This window comes from Trichogramma pretiosum, unplaced genomic scaffold (genome assembly GCF_000599845.2).
Source record: "Trichogramma pretiosum strain Unisexual culture from Peru unplaced genomic scaffold, Tpre_2.0 scaffold15, whole genome shotgun sequence".
Lineage (NCBI taxonomy): Eukaryota > Metazoa > Arthropoda > Insecta > Hymenoptera > Trichogrammatidae > Trichogramma > Trichogramma pretiosum.
The window spans coordinates 1,845,215-1,862,982 of record NW_019641686.1 but is presented as its reverse complement, the minus strand read 5'-3'; the positions used below and the strand labels follow the sequence as shown (position 1 = coordinate 1,862,982).

Genomic DNA, 17,768 nt, shown 5'->3' with positions numbered 1-17,768 from the left:
GGGGGGGGGGGGGGGGAGAGAGAGAGAGACAGCGAGAGAGCTAGCTCATTGACCTACATGACCGCTCGAATTTATAAGCAAGTGCGCTCATGCTAGTGTGAGTGTACCCCGAGAAAATTTTGACTTGAAAAATTACACTTGGTATGCTATGTATAACATGTATAGCAAACTGAATAATCGGGAGTAGACACATCGTTTCACTGCTATTAATTTATAGTTTTATTTTGATGGGATTTTACGCGCTTAATCTAGGGAAAATTTTAGCTTCTGAGTACGTGGTACACTTAATTTTTTTAGTTTACTCCCATTTGGGATTATGAAAATATATACATAGATTTTAAATTTACGTACGTGGAGAGTCTAATTTACAAACGAACATAGTTAACCCAAACCACACTTACATTCTTATGATAAGAAGTTCCTTGGTCGATTTTTTTCAACTCAAATTCTGCAAAACGGTGGTATGAAGGAAAAAGGAAAACGATTTAAGTTCAGTGCCCAGTTCTTCTTGCTCTGACAATTTTTATGCCGCTGGCATAAACTTCTGTAAATAATCCCTCACACGGTGGGCTTTACGGATATAAGTGAGTCAGGCGCATGAGCGTACAAAACGTTTAAAAAAAAACTTTTTCAACCCTTGTGCCGTTGGTCCTATAAGATGACTGCAGCTATAAACCAGCAAAGGCTTTGCAGCTTGTATACTTGTACACTCACATTTACACAAGGGATGTGCTTCAACAATTCGAAAAATTTATATGTACACACGCTCACACCGGTAAAAAAGTGAGCATCGAATATTATATCCTCCAAAAGAGTTGGAGAAAAGCTCTCACGTATTTGTGTGCGGCAACAGCACGCGCTTTACCTTGGATAAGGTAAGGAGTAAACAACGCGGCTGTTGCAACAAGTAAACGTTTATTATGAGATATATATCTCGGAGAAGTATATACCAAATGTAGGGAAAAAATCCTTCATGCAGTGGTGGCGGTGTGTGTATACATTTTCCTTGCAAGTTTCTACGAAAAAACAAGAGCATGGTTACCAACCATGGCTCAAAGTGGCAAAATTAATGATTTAAGGGGGCCGGGGGGTAGAGTCTTGACTTAATTTCAACAACAATTTTTTTTTTTTTTGAACATATAGTAAATCGAATGAATCTATAAATCATACACATAATTAATAGTTATGTGAAGAATATTCAGTTAAATTTTTAGCCCAAAAAACTGAAAAATAAGCTGGCTAAAGCAAATTTTCACATGCAACGTAAAAAAAAACCGGTGGACACTGTAACTCAAATTCTACTCGACCGATCCACTTCATATTTTATACACTATTTAAGTAGATAATATATGAGGTAATAACGTCGAGATAATTTAACTTTTTGCATTTTTAAATGCTTTTTACTAACGTGTACGATGAATTCTTGCCTTCATTTTTTCAAAAAAGTCATTTTTTTCCCTTCAAAATGATGCCAAAAACTCAAAAATTATTTTAAACGAAATATCTCAACATCATCACCTCATAATTTATTTAGATAAATAGTGAGAAAAATTTAAAAAAGAATCGGTCGAGTAGATTTTCAGTTGTGTCCACCGCAATCGATCTTTTTTTTTCAGTTATGCGAGAAAATTTGCTGTAGTTAGCTTAATTTTCACTATTTTTAGCTAAAAATTTAATTGAATGTTCTTCAAATAATTATTTATAATATATATAATTTATAGATAAATTCATTTTACTATGTGCTCAAAAAAATTATTAAAATGTTGCTCGAAAACCATCGAACGAGACTCTACCCCCCCCTTGAACTGAGTATTTTTTCACTATATTAAATTTATAATATCTTTCTCAACAAAATATATTTTGCGAATATATTATCATAACATTTGAACCGACAATATATTTAATTCTCTCAATCAAATAAGTAATTATAATGAAAAATAAATTTTTAATAATATATCTATTAAATTAAAGTTACTTAATTTCAATAAAATATTTATTTGTTCGAAATAAATATTTATGAACCACCCCATGATTGTTTCGATTCAATAGACCTTGAGGCTCATTATTGAAGTAATCGNCCAAACACACTATCACGCACCCAAACACACTATCACGCATCCCAAACACACTATCTCGCATCCAAACACACTATCACGCACCCAAACACACTATCACTAATAATAAATAATATAAAATTAAATTCGGCGGAGATTTAGTCGCCCGGAGATTTTGTCCCGGAGATTTAGTCGCGGAGATTGGGTCGCCGGAGATTTTGTCTCCGGAGATTTTGTCCCGCTCCCCTTAAAGATACACACAGGAAACGCAGAGATAACGATAAATAAGTGTGAAACGTTGTTCTTCACAATATTCTACGAGGAAATAATGAAAAATATGCGTGTTTTTGTACATAATACCCTTTTTGGCCTCTGCACAAAAAAAGAATAGATGAGATACAAATAGTTAGTCTCTCAGTTTTTTTGCAAAGAAAAATAAGCATGTAACGGCTCGGGGAAAAGCTCGCGAAGAAAACTCACGAGACAATAATCCCAAAGCGAGCGAGAGTGCGGGCGAGCGGGCTTGTATATACAAATTAAGCGCGTGACGTGTAACCGCGAAACAGCAGCGACGTTACATTATATTAAGTAAGTCCTATACGTCTCGGTATGTCCCTCTTGGATTATAACATTCATGAGCCGCAGAGCTCATTGGGCATAGAGGAGCTCATTTCGTTGCGCATGCGCGTGTTTCGTTTTTGTCTGAGCCTTCGTTTGTGTGTGTGTGTGTGATCTGCTTTATGTGTCACACATTTTTTGTCCCTCTCATTCCTTTTCTTTCGCTCCACTTGTCCTTTTGCTCTCGTACTCGGTATGCAACAATGTTCGTGTTTGTTTGTTGCGCATAGCGTCGTGCGTACACACATATATGCACATATCTCTAATTTGTGTTTTGGCTCAAAGTCATCGTCGTCGTCGTTGTCGTCGTTGCCGACGTTCTCTTTAGCCTGTTTTTCATGTTTTACCCTATTTTCCAGCGCCAGAAATCGTGTTTTCTGTGTGAGCACGAATATAGAGGGAGAGCGAGCGCGGGAGCTTTATCCCCAGCATTCATTTGTGTGTCAGTCGCACTTCGTTCGTTGCATTTTTATTGTTATCATCTCTTTATCTCCCTGTCGCTGATGCTGCTGTTACAGCACTGCTACTGCGTATAGTGACTGTTGTTCAGTTTTTTGCTCAACTATGTACGTATATAATATGTAAGTACATAGGGAGCTTTGTGCTTGTGTTCCCACACATCCCTGTCACATTTGTCTGATTTATTAATAAATTATGAGTCGTGTTCAGGGTTTTACACCCTTCTCCTTCTCCGGTAAATTATGAACAAAGCAAATTAGAGACATCATGAAAAAAACTAGTACGAACTTCAGCAACTATTACATTTCTATTTTTCCCTTTTTCCAAAAGTTAAGCATTCGTCGGGTCAAACGTCGAATTTTGAAAAAAAAATTCTCATTTTACTAGCGCAGTACGGCACTTTTATTGTTGTAACCCGTAAAGCTTGATTGGTCGAGTGAAGATCTCGCAAGCTATCCGCGCTGTACATACCTTCAGTTCATGCACAATCCTTATTCACATAATTTTTTGTAGTCTCGTGCTGCACGCCATAATGATGATCTTCAAATACGTTATTTGTCTGTACATTAAGTAACGAATGTGTAGCAAACACGGCTCTCTCTTTATCTCTCGCTCGGCAATGACGTGCGTTGCATAGTAGGTACAGCTTTCTGCCACGAGCTGTGCGTATGCATGTATTGGCTTTTGTTTCGCTGGTGGAGAGTCAACAAACTCATCGTCAACGGTGCATGCGTACGTGAATACATGAAATTACGTTGCTCGACCCTAATGCTTGTGCCGGGGTGCTATTTCTTTCTCTTTTTCTCTCCTACTCTCTCTATCTTGCGTTTATCTCATGAAATGCATTGAAATGCATCGCCTCGCGGTCGTGTGCGGTCATTAGAAATCATTTCAAATGTGTTTAGATGCGCGAGATTCTGATGAAAAATATTAGAGGTATTTTTTAATTTGTTTGCTGATTCACCCTACGTTATTTTATTGTGATTTATACGTTTGAATCAAATTTGATGAGTGCTCGATACCGATAAGTTAATAATCTAAAATAAAGCCGATTTCAGTTATAACTACATGTCTATATTACATTTCTAATCAAATGGCCTGAAATTTCATCACTTAAGAGCTAATAGTATGAGTAGATAAACCTAAAACGAGCGTTAATTAACGAACAATTACCCAACGTATCAATTTAAAATTATTTAATACTTAAAAATGTATACTGAAACTAATACGTTTACGAGTTATTTCTATTAATCATGGTTAATTTGTGAAATCTCTCGTTCTGCAAATCGATTTTATATATGGCCGATTCTCTATGAAATCAATTGGTCAAAAAAATTTTTTTTCTGCAAATATGAAAAACTTGTTGTATTTGATGTCAGATTTATCCCAAAAAAATTTTAGAAAAATTGGGGCCTTCTATGACACTTTTTCAGAGGCCCAAAGTTGGCCATTTTAGGATTTATTTGAAATTCATGAAATATCACAAATATTAAAATAATTCCTGGATTAAAGTAGAATGATTCAAAAGTAAAAGTGCCCAGCAACGTTTTTGTTGGAAATTGTCCAAATTTTCAGAAAAAAAATATGCCAAAGTGATTGGAGCCCCCTAAATACATAATAGTGGGAAAACATAAAAAAAAAACATAAAACAAGAAATCTACTCGAGTTCCAACCGGACTTTCATTTCCTAAACTATGTAAAAAGCTTCCCAAAGATGTCAACTAATGCCTGATAAAGTTTTGTAATGGGTCTTAAAGTTTAACGCAATGTAGACAACAATGTATGTCAAAAAACGTGCGAAAAAGGTCAAAAATAGGCCTAATATGCCTAAAATCACCAAAAACAGCCATTTTCAGTCCTTTTTTGCACGTTTTTCGCCATACATTATTGTCTACATTGAGTTAAACTTTAAGACCCATTACAAAACTTTATCAGGCAGTAGTTGACATCTTTGGGAAGCTTTTTACATAGTTTAGGAAATGAAAGTCCGGTTGGAACTCGAGTAGATTTCTTGTTTTATGTTTTTTTTTTTATGTTTTCCCACTATTATGTATTTAGGGGGCTCCAATCACTTTGGCATATTTTTTTTCTGAAAATTTGGACAATTTCCAACAAAAAAGTTGCTGGGCACTTTTACTTTTGAATCATTCTACTTTAATCCAGGAATTATTTGAATATTTGTGGTTTTTCATGAATTTCAAATAAACCCTAAAATGGCCAACTTTGGGCCTCTGAAAAAGTGTCATAGAAGGCCCCAATTTTTCTAAAATTTTTTTGGGATAAATCTGACATCAAATACAACAAGTTTTTCATATTTGCAGAAAAAAAATTTTTTTGACCAATCGATTTCACAGAGAATCGGCCATATGTATACATATAGTACAGTAACAATTCAAACAACTAAGGCAACTTATTTTTTATATCGACTTATTTAATAGTGTTGCGTGCACAGGTATACGACTGCTTCAAGTCCAAATAGAGTTAATGATTGTTTTAGTTTACAATCGCTCCCTAGTATGTGCACAACTATATAGGATACTCAGCAGGTATAGGAATAGGACTGCCAGCCTCAACGTGTACGCAGCACGCAGAGCTTTTCAATCTCTGCAGCAGCTCTTTATTGAGAAATACACGTGTATGCACACAGAATCCGCATTATAAATAACTCGTTATGTCACCGATAGCTGCGCCTGAAAGCAATCGTGTACGCAGCGTAAACCAAAACGCAAGCGTGCATGAGAATATCTTGTCAAAACTATTTGGCGATCAATGAGCGAATTATTCAAAGTCGATCGCTCAGTCAAACCATGAATCTCTGTATAGCTAAGTTGCATACGAGTCTACATAACGCGTGGACGGATGAAATTTATTAATTTCACAAACTCATTTGCTTTAATGAATGAAAAAGCTTCGAGCAGGTACGTGCAGCGAGCTTGCAACAACGACACAAAGATTATATCGCTCGTTAACGAAGCCGCTAACGATCCGATTCGTCAACTGGCGTCGAAGCTTTGGTAGCGGTATGTGACTCATCAAAATATTATACTCACAGTAATAATGATAAAAGTAGAGAAAGAGTATTTAAGCCCTTTACGCGCATTACCTATTTCGTATCAGAATTTCATGTACTGCTAAACTTGCATTAGAGACAGGCAACTATAAAAGAGAGCAAAGGGGACGCGCAGAAAAGAAATATCTAACGTTGAGCAATTACGCCAATTGAAACGTAATAACGAGCCATTCAGCGTATTGCAAGCAAATTCGTTGGCTATTATGCAAGGAATTGGAGTACTAGAAAACAATAATTAACGCGAGTGAGTGTTCGAGCGACAGAGCTTACAATATATATGTTATAGTGGAGCAGGACTGGCTCGTTCGTTCGCTATCGCGATTGTTGAGTAAAATTTGGAATGAAGAATGGGGTTCGCCTGCGCTCACAAACACACTTACATACATACATGCTTGCTCATACCTGACTATATAAGAGCTTTATTCAGATACGGACCGGTTCTCGGCTTTTTTACCAACGGAAGTAATTAGTTTCTCGGGCTACTCTCTCACTACCTCTTTCTCTTTTTTCTGCGCTTGGATAAAGAGAAAGGCATAGAGAGGGACGAAGAGCAAGTGTGATAAACCTACGCTAGTGTGAAAATGATTAATTTTTTTAACGTGTGAGTACGCAAAAGCCAGTTATTTGCTCGGGCATTTTTTATTAACGAGCTTTGCCGGAATTATATACGTCACATCTTTCGACTTCATTGTTTTCCCGGTAGCTCTTTTTTCAGTTTTTGCTTGCCGTTTCGGTGAATGCGATTAATTGCGTAGCGATTATCTCATGCATGCTCACACGCGCATATACACATGCTTTCTCGAGCTTTTATAGAAAATAGAGTTTGGTATTAGAGGTAATTCGACCTGGCATCCTAGGGGGACGACTTTTTTTTTTATGGAACGCGATGAGTACAGTAAAATTAATCGTTTAGCATGTCATTAATACGGCTGCTAAGAGCATTAAAACTGCGAATTTAATGGCTCGTCGTACGAAATACGTGCTTTAACTCATAGATGAGAAATAAAATTCATTGCTGATTAAGCGAGAGTAAATACGTGGACTGCAAATAAAGAATATGTATGTGTAGATGTTATTTTTTTTATAGACGAAATCGTTGAAAAATGAGAAAAGTTTCCACAAACGCTGTATATATGTAGTGATTGTAACAAAAAATGGAAGACGAGAAGAATAAGAGATAGAGGAAGTTATCCTTGTAATTAATACAAATCCTCGGTATTTTGGCCTCGCGGCAAAACGAGCCTAAGAGGATTATACTCTGGGCTATACTAAATGTAAGCTCTGTACAATATCACATTCTAACTTGTATTCTCTCTTTACTCTCTCTTTCTCTCTTCCTCTTTTATTCTTTTTCCTTACTTAGCTTCCCTGTCTAATTCCATATGCGCTTTCAGACGAAGAGTGGGAGGAGTACAAAAAAATAATGCGTGCAATTATTGCACTCCATAAATTGGTCGTTTACAAAGACTAAGCTGGGATGTTTATTATTTTTTTTTTGTTTCTCCCTGATTTGGGTGGCAGATAATAAATGACAAAAGCTCAAGCCAGAGAGAAGAAAATTAAATCGTTTAAACTATTATGGATTATTTTTTGCGATTGGTATTATGAGCTTAATACATCAGATTAGCCCGAGTTTTTGTTTCTCGATCCTCTTGAAACTTTTCAAAGTAATACAGAGGAATATACTAGAGTGACTAATCGATAATATCATAACGACGCTACGCTTGAGCTTATATATCTGTGATTGAACCCGAGAGATAAAGAAATAGAAGTACGAAGGAGAAGCTGCTCGCAAAAAAAGCATCAAATTCAATTTCGACCAAAACGAGCCTGTTATTTCATCTTGTCTTATCTTCTTAGATATTTTTCATCGAGCAATTTCCTTTCGAGCATCGATGCAGGCGTTCATATATAGTTATTATTGAGCGTCAACGGGTTAAAAAATATTTTTATAGATCAGTTTAATAAATTACGCTTGTTACATTTTTGCACGTGCAACATTTACACATAACGAGAGTGTAATTTGATTCTCAATAATTGGATTACACTATAACGAGCACCTATAGCTGCCATTGTTTATAAATGCTGCCCATTCGTAAGTACAATATATTATGTGAAATAATAGCTATATACTAATGCGCTCGTGGTTTATATACAATGATATATGCACATTAATCAGCACGCATCGATACGTAGCAATTCGTAATAGATTCCGTCTAGTTTGCGCAGCTGAAACATTACCGTACATAATTTCAAATAGATATGAAGCCGAGGATTTTTTTCATTCTGATTGCAAAATAAAAAAAGTATATTTATCATATTGAAAGCTCTTCAAAATTTTCAAACCTGTCATGTAAGCGATAGATCTATGTTTTGAATAAATATCGGGAGTAGGGGGTGGGGGGCATAATTGATGGAGCTGGAAAACACTCATATTACTGTAAGTATAATATACAGCCTCACACGCTTGGGATTTTAATGAAAAAAACCTCGAAAAATCTTGGTCCACAAGCGATTGAGTTGTGTTTGTATGAGGCGCGGCTAGTTTATATGTATAACTATATATAAGTTAGCTGGGGCTGATAATAGCGCAGCTCAACGCGTCTAATTCTCAGTTCATTATTCGTTGCCGCGCGCTCACGACTCTATCGCTTTCCATACATCTTTCTACAGCTTTCCTCTCACTCTATATAAGACTATATACGAATGCAGAGAGTAAGAGGGAAAAAGGAGAGAGAAAACCCCGAAGCGAGTTTTTCCATCTCTTTATTTTCTTGCCCTTCTGTTTTTTTCGTTCTCCTCTCTCTCTCTCTCTCTCTCTTTCTCTCTCAAGGGTTACTTTTTCTCTTCTCTCTTGCTCTCTCTGCTCTTTCCACGATAGCCCACGATAACTAATTGCTCTGCATAGCTACGAAGAGCTTTAGGTCCGAGTGGCCGAGTAACTAGAGCAGTTTATTCCGACTAAAATCCTAGATTCAAGCGATGTCGTTTATTCATACCTACGTATATACCATATATTATATTAAGCTCTACACCAAGCCACCAACGCTGCGCCGCCGACCTCTTCACGATTCTAATAATCGCTCGTTTTACGGCCTCGTATTAACACCCGTGTTAGTGTCAATGATGAATTCATAAAACGTCTTAAAAGCTCGAACCAGGCCTGCGGCTATACCTACACATGCATCGCGTACACGTACATCGACATGACCTCCAAGGTATAAATCGTCGATTTACGACTTTCAACGTGAGAGAGGAAAAGAGAGAGGCAGGGTCGTGTGAGTGCTGAATTTGGTATATAGCAAGGGGTAAGGAGAGAAGGAGGTAGCAGCACTGCTAGAACGACGAGAAAATGGTTTATGGTTTTGTGAGAGGGGCACGAAAATAAGGGTCCGACAGGCTGGACGTAGCTAATGGAGTGCTTTAATTATAATCGTTTGCTGCACTCCACCTCGTCTTGCCACTGCTCAAGGATAGTACGAACGCACACAGGAGGTTTTAAGGTGTTGCTGCTTCGTGCGATACTTATCTGCCTCATCTGAGAGAAGCTTACCTTATTTGTATATTTAGATCGGCAAAGAGGATGATATTTTCTACCAAGGTCCTTTTGCTTTGGCTCACTTTCGATGTATGCCTGTATGCAGGTTTGCATTCTCAAGCAACTCTTCGAGATACAATACGTGCACTTTGCCACCCCCCCCCCCCCTTTCCTGTGAGCGCCGCATTCATATAATGAATTATTACTATCGGAGCTATGGTGTATGCGCTCGAGTGGTAGAGTGCGTTCATAAATACAAACGTTATGCATATGTATATATAGTCTCTTGGATGCATTCGGGTGTGAGCTTTAATACTATGTACGTGTAGTCGTGGTAGCGATATATTGATTACGCGAGGCGCTCGCTAATGATACATCGTTATCTACTCTTACGATTCTGTACTGTGAGAAATATCTCCCCACTTGGGCATGTATACTGGTCTGAGCTATCTTGGAACTATGTACTCGTAAAAACGGCTGCTGGCGAATATATCGTCTTAATTGCATTTTCACTACTGTAGATGCGGTGAATCCGAAAAACTTGTGGTGGTAAGAAAAAAAACGAAAAAGAAAAACACATGAAAATAAAGCATTTACCGAGCAGCAGCCCCTCTTTTGCGATTATAAAGATAATCAAAAGTTTCTCTCTGAACGAAATTGCGTATACTTTTGCTTCTTGTGCGGTCGAGATGGATGCTATAGCAGCGCATACCATCAATTTTCAGCGAGGTGCTGCAGCGCAGTAGCAGCGGCTGCGTTGCAAGCCAAAATGTTTTGCCAACAGCAAAAGCAGAGTAGCAGTATGACTTTAACGTAACTTTAACAATGTATAAGATAATATTGTAGAAAGCGATCGTAAAAAGTATTAAAATGTAGACTTGCTTGGGAATGAAAAAACTTGAATGTATTTATCAGGAACTAATGACACATTTAAGTAAGCCTTGATTTTAGGTAGCAGTTTATTCTAGATATGTTGTTGTATGTAAAGTACACGTGCTACTTATAGCTCGCTGATATTTTCCTGAGAGTTTTCAATAATAGGTATAATGTTTTTTATAAAAATTTCAACAAAGATCAAACAACAAAGAAAAATGTTATTCGTAATTGTTTAGGGTAATTAATTTCAAGAGACTCATTGTGATTTCCATTTGTCGGATGACAAGAGCAATTACCTCATTTTTCATGCGCAGCAGTGCGTGGATTTACCAAAGAAAACAAAATGAAATTTTTTTCTTGATTATTTGTAAACAGCTAAGAAAAAGTGTCTTTAATAATTCTTTTTCTCGTGGAAGATAATGAGATGATGATTTTTGTACTCAGACATTTTTGGCAAGCTTACCGCCCATACCCGATGCACCGAAAAGTTTCAGAAAAGATCTGTTATCAATCAAGTTTAAAGGCTCACAATTGTACATATTATCTATGTATCGTTGAACGATACACATATAAAAGTCCACAAGAGACGCGTCAGCTGTGCTCTCGTCGTTATGTATACGCAAACAAGCAAATCTCGCTGTATACCCGATAGCATGTACAATATAGCGTGTACCCGCGACAGGCAACGCGTCTATACCACACTGTATATACGGGCGAGCAGTGCACAAATACTCACACACACAGGGGCAGCAGCCTTAGTACATGTACATATAGTCGGTGAACGAGCGCGCCTGCATACAAAAATGGCGATAAATTGCATTCGTTATGGCGCGCCGCTCCGAGTCCTAGGAAGTGATAGAAAACGTGATCAAAATGACAATGAGCGTGCTCTCGATCGCTTTCCTCCCCCGGTAACGCGTGCAATGCGTGTATACGTAGAGCCTGCAGAATGCTAAGGATTCATTTCAACCCTATGAAAAATTTGTATCCTTGTGTTCAATCTCTTGATCATCCTGGCACGCTTCTGCGAGCAAACCGATTTTCGTGGGAGCGTTTGCTGTATTTGTTCCAAGGTTTCGGTTGTAACACACGTTACAGCGCCTTTATACGTACTACATTGGAGTAGCTGCGTTACACGATTCAGCGTATATACTACTAAACTGGTAAACTTGATTTTCTCAAGTGAATCTCCGTGGAAACATATTGCCCTCTTGCCTCGGCCGTAGTAAGTATAAGCGCAAACTTCTGCGGACGCGTATCCTACCGGCCATGGTGCGCCTGCTGAGACGTCGTCGTTGGCAGCAGCGAGGGCTCGAAAATTAGGTTAGTATGTAAAGTACGCCAAGTTGCTGTTATTAAGTGCTGTTGTTATACGGCCTCTAAAGCATTGTGAGCGCTGCACATACTCGCCGCTACGTGCGCTATGTGGCAAATTCTTACCCATATACCCATATCTCGGGAAAGAGAGAGAGCAAGTTTCGATCGTATTATGCAAAAGAGAAACTCGTCTTTCGACTCGCCAACATATGTTTATTGGCATTTTAGAAGGTAGATCGTGTAAGCAGCGCCGTTAATATTATCGCGAGAATATATTCGACGCTGTAAAGCCTTTTTTGCGGGTGTTATTATTCCGATGTAAATTAAGTCGACGAGAAGATCAAGAACTGACACATGTATCAAAGTTGAATGATGATTGTGGGGGAAAATTGTTACTACTTATGGTTACAATTGACGTCTAACAAGGTCCAATCTCTTTTACTCGCTCTAAAGCGCCTAAAAATTTACGTTAATCCAAGTCGATCTAATTTTCATGGTGAAACGTATAAAACAGAAGCACGAATAAAGTATGTGTACCCAGACGCCGAAATCTTGTCGTGAAAAATTCATTTGCCCGTTCCGCAACGAGCTAATACTCTCCACGCTCTGCGCTGCGCATCAAACTTTTATTCTACGATTATAAAACGATTATAAATTTTTTGGTAGTCTGAAGAAAGATCACCACGCTTGCGCTCGCGTGTGCTTGGAATATATTTTGCGGCTTTTGCAGCGAGTTTTTGAGAGCTGCACTGCCCCATCACCAGTCCACGTCTCCAGCTTTCGTGCACGCGTGACGACAGCTACGAACTTTTTCTCTCTCTCTCTCTTTTTTTCCGAGCTCTGAAAGTTTTTCGTCAAAACTTAATGTGTGCCAGGTAAAAAAAAAGCTTTGATTAACAAAGTTACGAAGCGTAATAAATTTCGTACTTCTCGAACGATGTTTAATTATCGTTAGATGTCAATAATACAGAAGTGCAACTAAAGTTTAATATGAAAAAAAGGCCTTGAACGTCGCTGAGGAGTCAAAGAACGAGCTTCCAAATCATGCGTTAGCAAATTTATGTGTGTGCACATACAAACATGCGTAAAGAAAAGACTTCCAGATAAAACTAAAAGGAGAAAAAGAGTGAAAAAGAATTACCTTGGGCAGCCGAGCTGTTATCGAGTACTGCCAGCAGTGCGACGAACAATTGGACGATGAGCAGCATTGTTTCTCTTTCTCACTCACTCACACTGGTACTTATACACACTGAAATATATATATAGAGAGATGAAACTTGTCAAAACAATCCCTGCTCGCTGCCGCGGATCTTCTGCTTTTCTCTCGGCTTAAATAACAATATCGCGTTTAACAGCTGTTATGATTATACGCACACACATATAACTAATAATAATATGATACTTTGCACATGGATACGCCCCCGTAACGTGAATATATATATGTAAATATGCCACCTAGACAACGACGAACTATGTATCTACAATAGCACTAAGATTATGGATTGAAAAATAAAACTCGAACTGCAATCACTGTATAAGGTCGGTGCACAGTTCAAAGAAATGCAGTTGGCGGCGATGCAGCTACTGCGGCAACGGTAGCGACCCGGTACTTTATGCTTCTCACGATACATTACACACCTGCGTGCCCGCCGCCCCGCGCACTTCTTTCTTTGCCTTTCTTTATCGACGATTCTGTGCGTTTTCAATTTTCTCGTACACACTTCATTTGAACCGAACTCTCGGGGCTCACACTCTTTCTCTCTCTCTCTTCCCGTAAAGTGCTTCCAAACTTGTATGTGTATCGAAGTTCACTGGCCCAACTACTTTCTACCACTGCTCTCCTGCCTCTTTACGTCTCAGTCGTAAGAAGTTGCTCTTTCGTTACTTAACGACTGCGCACAAAGTGCCGATTATTGCTCTGGCGGTTAGCTACATGGCATTTTAATATATAGCTTAATACACGTCGTACCGGTGGTGGTGGCCACAATGGCCTACTTGCCCGTAGCTCCACACCAAGTTTGATTTTTCTTTTGTACTTTTATGACTGAGGGAGATCGCGAGAAGCAAGAAGGAAGGAAAAAGGGCGGTACACTCGGTGTATTTTTCTTCTTCTCTTTCTTTTTCCTTTTTCTTCTGCTCTCTTTCTCGTTCTCACTCGCTACTTCGCATTCGCACACAGGTCACTGGGTTTCTCATTCATTGAGTCTCACCACTGCTGCACTACACTTGCAGACACCCTGTTTATTTATGTACGTGTAAATTCTTCATTCAGCATCCATGTGGATGTACGTGTGAGTGCGTGCGTGCGAAAATAAAACGAAGATTTTTCGAAGCGTAATTTTTTATTAAAAAAAGCACAGACACAAATAAACATAGACGCACTTTTTGGGGCACACGAGTCGTAAATATGTCTCAGAATGCTTTGAAAAAACTCAAAAACAGCAGTTTATGTATTATAATCGCCTTCCGTTGTGCACGGCCACTGAATACCATGAGAAAAATACAAGCATACACATAGTTGATGTAAAACCTCAACTTGACGAATAAGTAATTATACCCATTTAATACACATTTTAAACCGAACATAGAGCTGCAGTGCTACGCGCGTGTTTATCTATTGGTCTGAGAGTTTCAAAAATACGTATAAATGTGTATATCTATAACCGGACGACGAGAGGAGGCGTACGAGGCGTTAGCTCGACGCGCAGCGCGGAACGATACTGGAGCTTTGTAAGCAGTAGCGCAGAAGCCGCGCGGGTTGAACTGTGCACACAAGCCAACCCCCTTTCGACTTGGCCGCGTTTGCGCGCTGTGGGCTCTAACTACTGCGAACTACGCGCCGAGCTTTCCATTCATTCATAGCCGCGCGAGCGTCTCAACGAGACTCCCATGTGATCGAATGAACTCGTTGTTAGCGCTTCCCAGCCTCATACTAAATACTATGTATATCGAATGAAAATGTGCGTATAAAAGTGGTACACTTTTCGATGTGCTTATTTCTTTGCAGACTCAATTTTCGCTGTTTATGGATAATTTTCTCATACTAAAGTGGGTTAATAGTTGAACACCAAACAACGTAATTATTGTTACAGTCTCAACAGCACTTTCAAATTATCGAAAAAAAAATTAAAATGTTAATGTCCTAGTTCTCTCATTTATTTATTTTTTTTCGCTTTTATTTTAAATGGATGAGTTTGGTTCAGTGGAGAATGAAGCTCACTCTATCAAGCGAAAAACTTCCTGAAGTGTGCTTCACGCGCGGCGGGTAAAGTGCTGACAAAAAGTTGTATTAAATACATATGTAAGTGAAGCCATGAAACTCTTAGCTCTAAACGAGCGTGGTACTGCTGAAATACTCAAGACTCAAACCAGTGCGCTTTTCCTTTATATTGTTAATAGAAAAATAAAAAAGGTCAATGTGCCACGACTGCTAGACCGAGAGGATACACAATATTTAGCAAAAAAAAATTTTTCTGCCACCTAATAGTAATATCAGATCGTCTCCCCAGCGCAGGAAGGTATCGCGTTCAATTCTGCAGCATGAAGGGTATACTTACTTGCGCGCAGAGGTAAAAAAGTAGCTTATTCGAGCGCGGCACCAAAACAGTACCTTGTTCTAATGCAGTGGCAAGAAAGTTTTAACTCGCTGACTTTAGTTTGGCAACTGCCATATATGATAAAATTTTGTTTCAACATTCAACGTTCAACATTTAATTCAAAGTTATGTAAAGACAATCACTTCTAGTTTCCTTTCAGAAATTAAACAATTTTCCATAAGTGGCTAATTGAGTCGATATTACTGTAAGAGTTAATTGTTTGCTCGCATTACAAGTACATAGAAATCTATACAGCAGCTCACATGTTTTTTCCTATTTTTTGTTCAAATATTCATATTTCTATTAACAACAATCAAATTTTTTATAAATAACATCTTGAAACAACTTAGTTTACTTACTTTGTTTTATTACACGTTTACGTAAATTTGCGAGATTATAATACTTCATCGAAAGGCTGAATCAACGTCATTAATTACTACTGGCGAAATTTGAGAGAAAGAGATGGAACTAGAAATTTGACAGCATCCTCATTGGGTTTACCTCAAAACAATGATCGACAATATACCTCCAAAGTCTCAAGAGTTAATATCAACACTAACTTTCATACGAGCTTGCGTACTTGATTCACTGCTACCCCCTTGTCTGTATATACGTAACTATTCAAGATATATATCAGAACCATTTCTTGATTTCGCCTCAAGCTTGTAGATAAATAAGCCTCGACGCAAGTTTGCATTATACTCGCGTATCACGTGTATACGCACACGCAGGATCCGTATACATGAAAGCTGATCTATCATTAATGTCACAGAGTTGAGAAAAGCTTAACGTCGTCATCATCGATTTTTTCAATTGATATGTTTACATGTGTGTGTATATGCTCGCGTGCGTTGATGTTAAAAAATGTATGATTACGCGATTTCAAAAAATAGTAGAACTCTGTAATTCTGCGTCTACAATCGTATATACAGCTGTACTGTTGAAGATAGTTCACGTGTAGATAAGTAGATCTAACTTGCAAGCTTGTTACTCTCTTAACGACGTATGGCTCATGCATTGGTTCAAAATGAGTTTTTGAACCTTACAAACAGACCTGTTTAACTAGCGTCACCTAACCCTGACATAGAGTACACTGACAGGGGTCAGTTGTGTTTATATTTTGAAATTATGAGTTACAATTGCAATTCGCTGGTGATAAATGTTAAATTCTACTCCGAATTTTATTAATATTTGGGTCATAACTAAATAAAAAATGGAAAGGAATTAAATTATAGCCGAATTAGGTATTAATTTCATAGAATTGATCGAACTGCACCAGAAAATGATTAGAAATTTTCGACGATGGTGGTCTAAGCCACTTTTTGATCTAATTACTTAACCAGTTAAGGAGCTATCCAATTAGTGTATCATTATTTTAAATTTAACGACGAGGAAGAATTCATTAGTTTTACGCGAATGAATGTACAAACATTTCAGTACACATACGAAATTATTCGATTACGTTTAACAAAGATGAGTAAACGACCCCCATTACCTCTGGAGTTGAGATATTCATTAACATTGAGGTATTTATAAAACTCTGGTCAAAGTTGAAAGCTCGTGATAGGGTAATTTTATTCATAATGTTTTTTATTTAATCCTAGATATTCAGCCCATGCGAATAGTCTGAAAACTCTGGGCATATTTTATAACATTGGTTCAAGTACTGTTAAAGCTATTATTCCAGAAGTGTGTCAAATCATTTGTGAAGAGCTTGGTGAAGAGCTTGGCCCACTATTTTTAAGAATACCAACTGCTGCCCAATTTGAATCAATTAGTACAAAATTTTGTATGGACTTAGATATGCCTAATCGTTTGGGAGCTGTCGATGGAAGGCACTGCCCAATTAAGAAAATAGTGGGAGTCTATTTTACAACTACAAAAAGTTTTTCAGCATCATTCTAATGGCAATTTGTGATTCAGATAAGCGATTTATTTGGGCTAACATTGGAAACTATGGCATGTATTATTTAGTAGAAGTTAATCAGTATTCATACAAATTAAGAATTACGTTTTTATGTTCTATATTTCAGAAAGCGTTAATGATGCAAGTGCCTTTGCCCATAGTGGCTTGGGTAGTGCCCTCATTGAAAATCAAGTTCAACTACCACCAGCCACACATCTACCTCGCTTCATGTTCATGAGCTCACATTTTTTATAGTAGATGGCATCTTTCCACTTAAGACATACCTTATGAAACCATTTATAAGGAATAATAATTTGAATGTACCCCAACGAGT

The 17,768-nt window shown here is 38.0% G+C and overlaps 1 protein-coding gene across 1 annotated transcript in view; it reads right to left on the bottom strand.

The window, feature by feature from the left end:
* LOC106649904 (zwei Ig domain protein zig-8-like) overlaps positions 1–14,606 on the bottom strand; it is a 248,372-nt gene extending 233,766 nt beyond the window's left edge. The window contains exon 1 of the mRNA XM_023461249.1: positions 13,074–14,606. Coding sequence (XP_023317017.1) covers positions 13,074–13,140 — 67 coding nt within the window. The 5' untranslated portion in view covers positions 13,141–14,606. The remainder of the gene's footprint in view (positions 1–13,073) is intronic.
* Between the last annotated feature and the right edge of the window lie 3,162 nt (positions 14,607–17,768).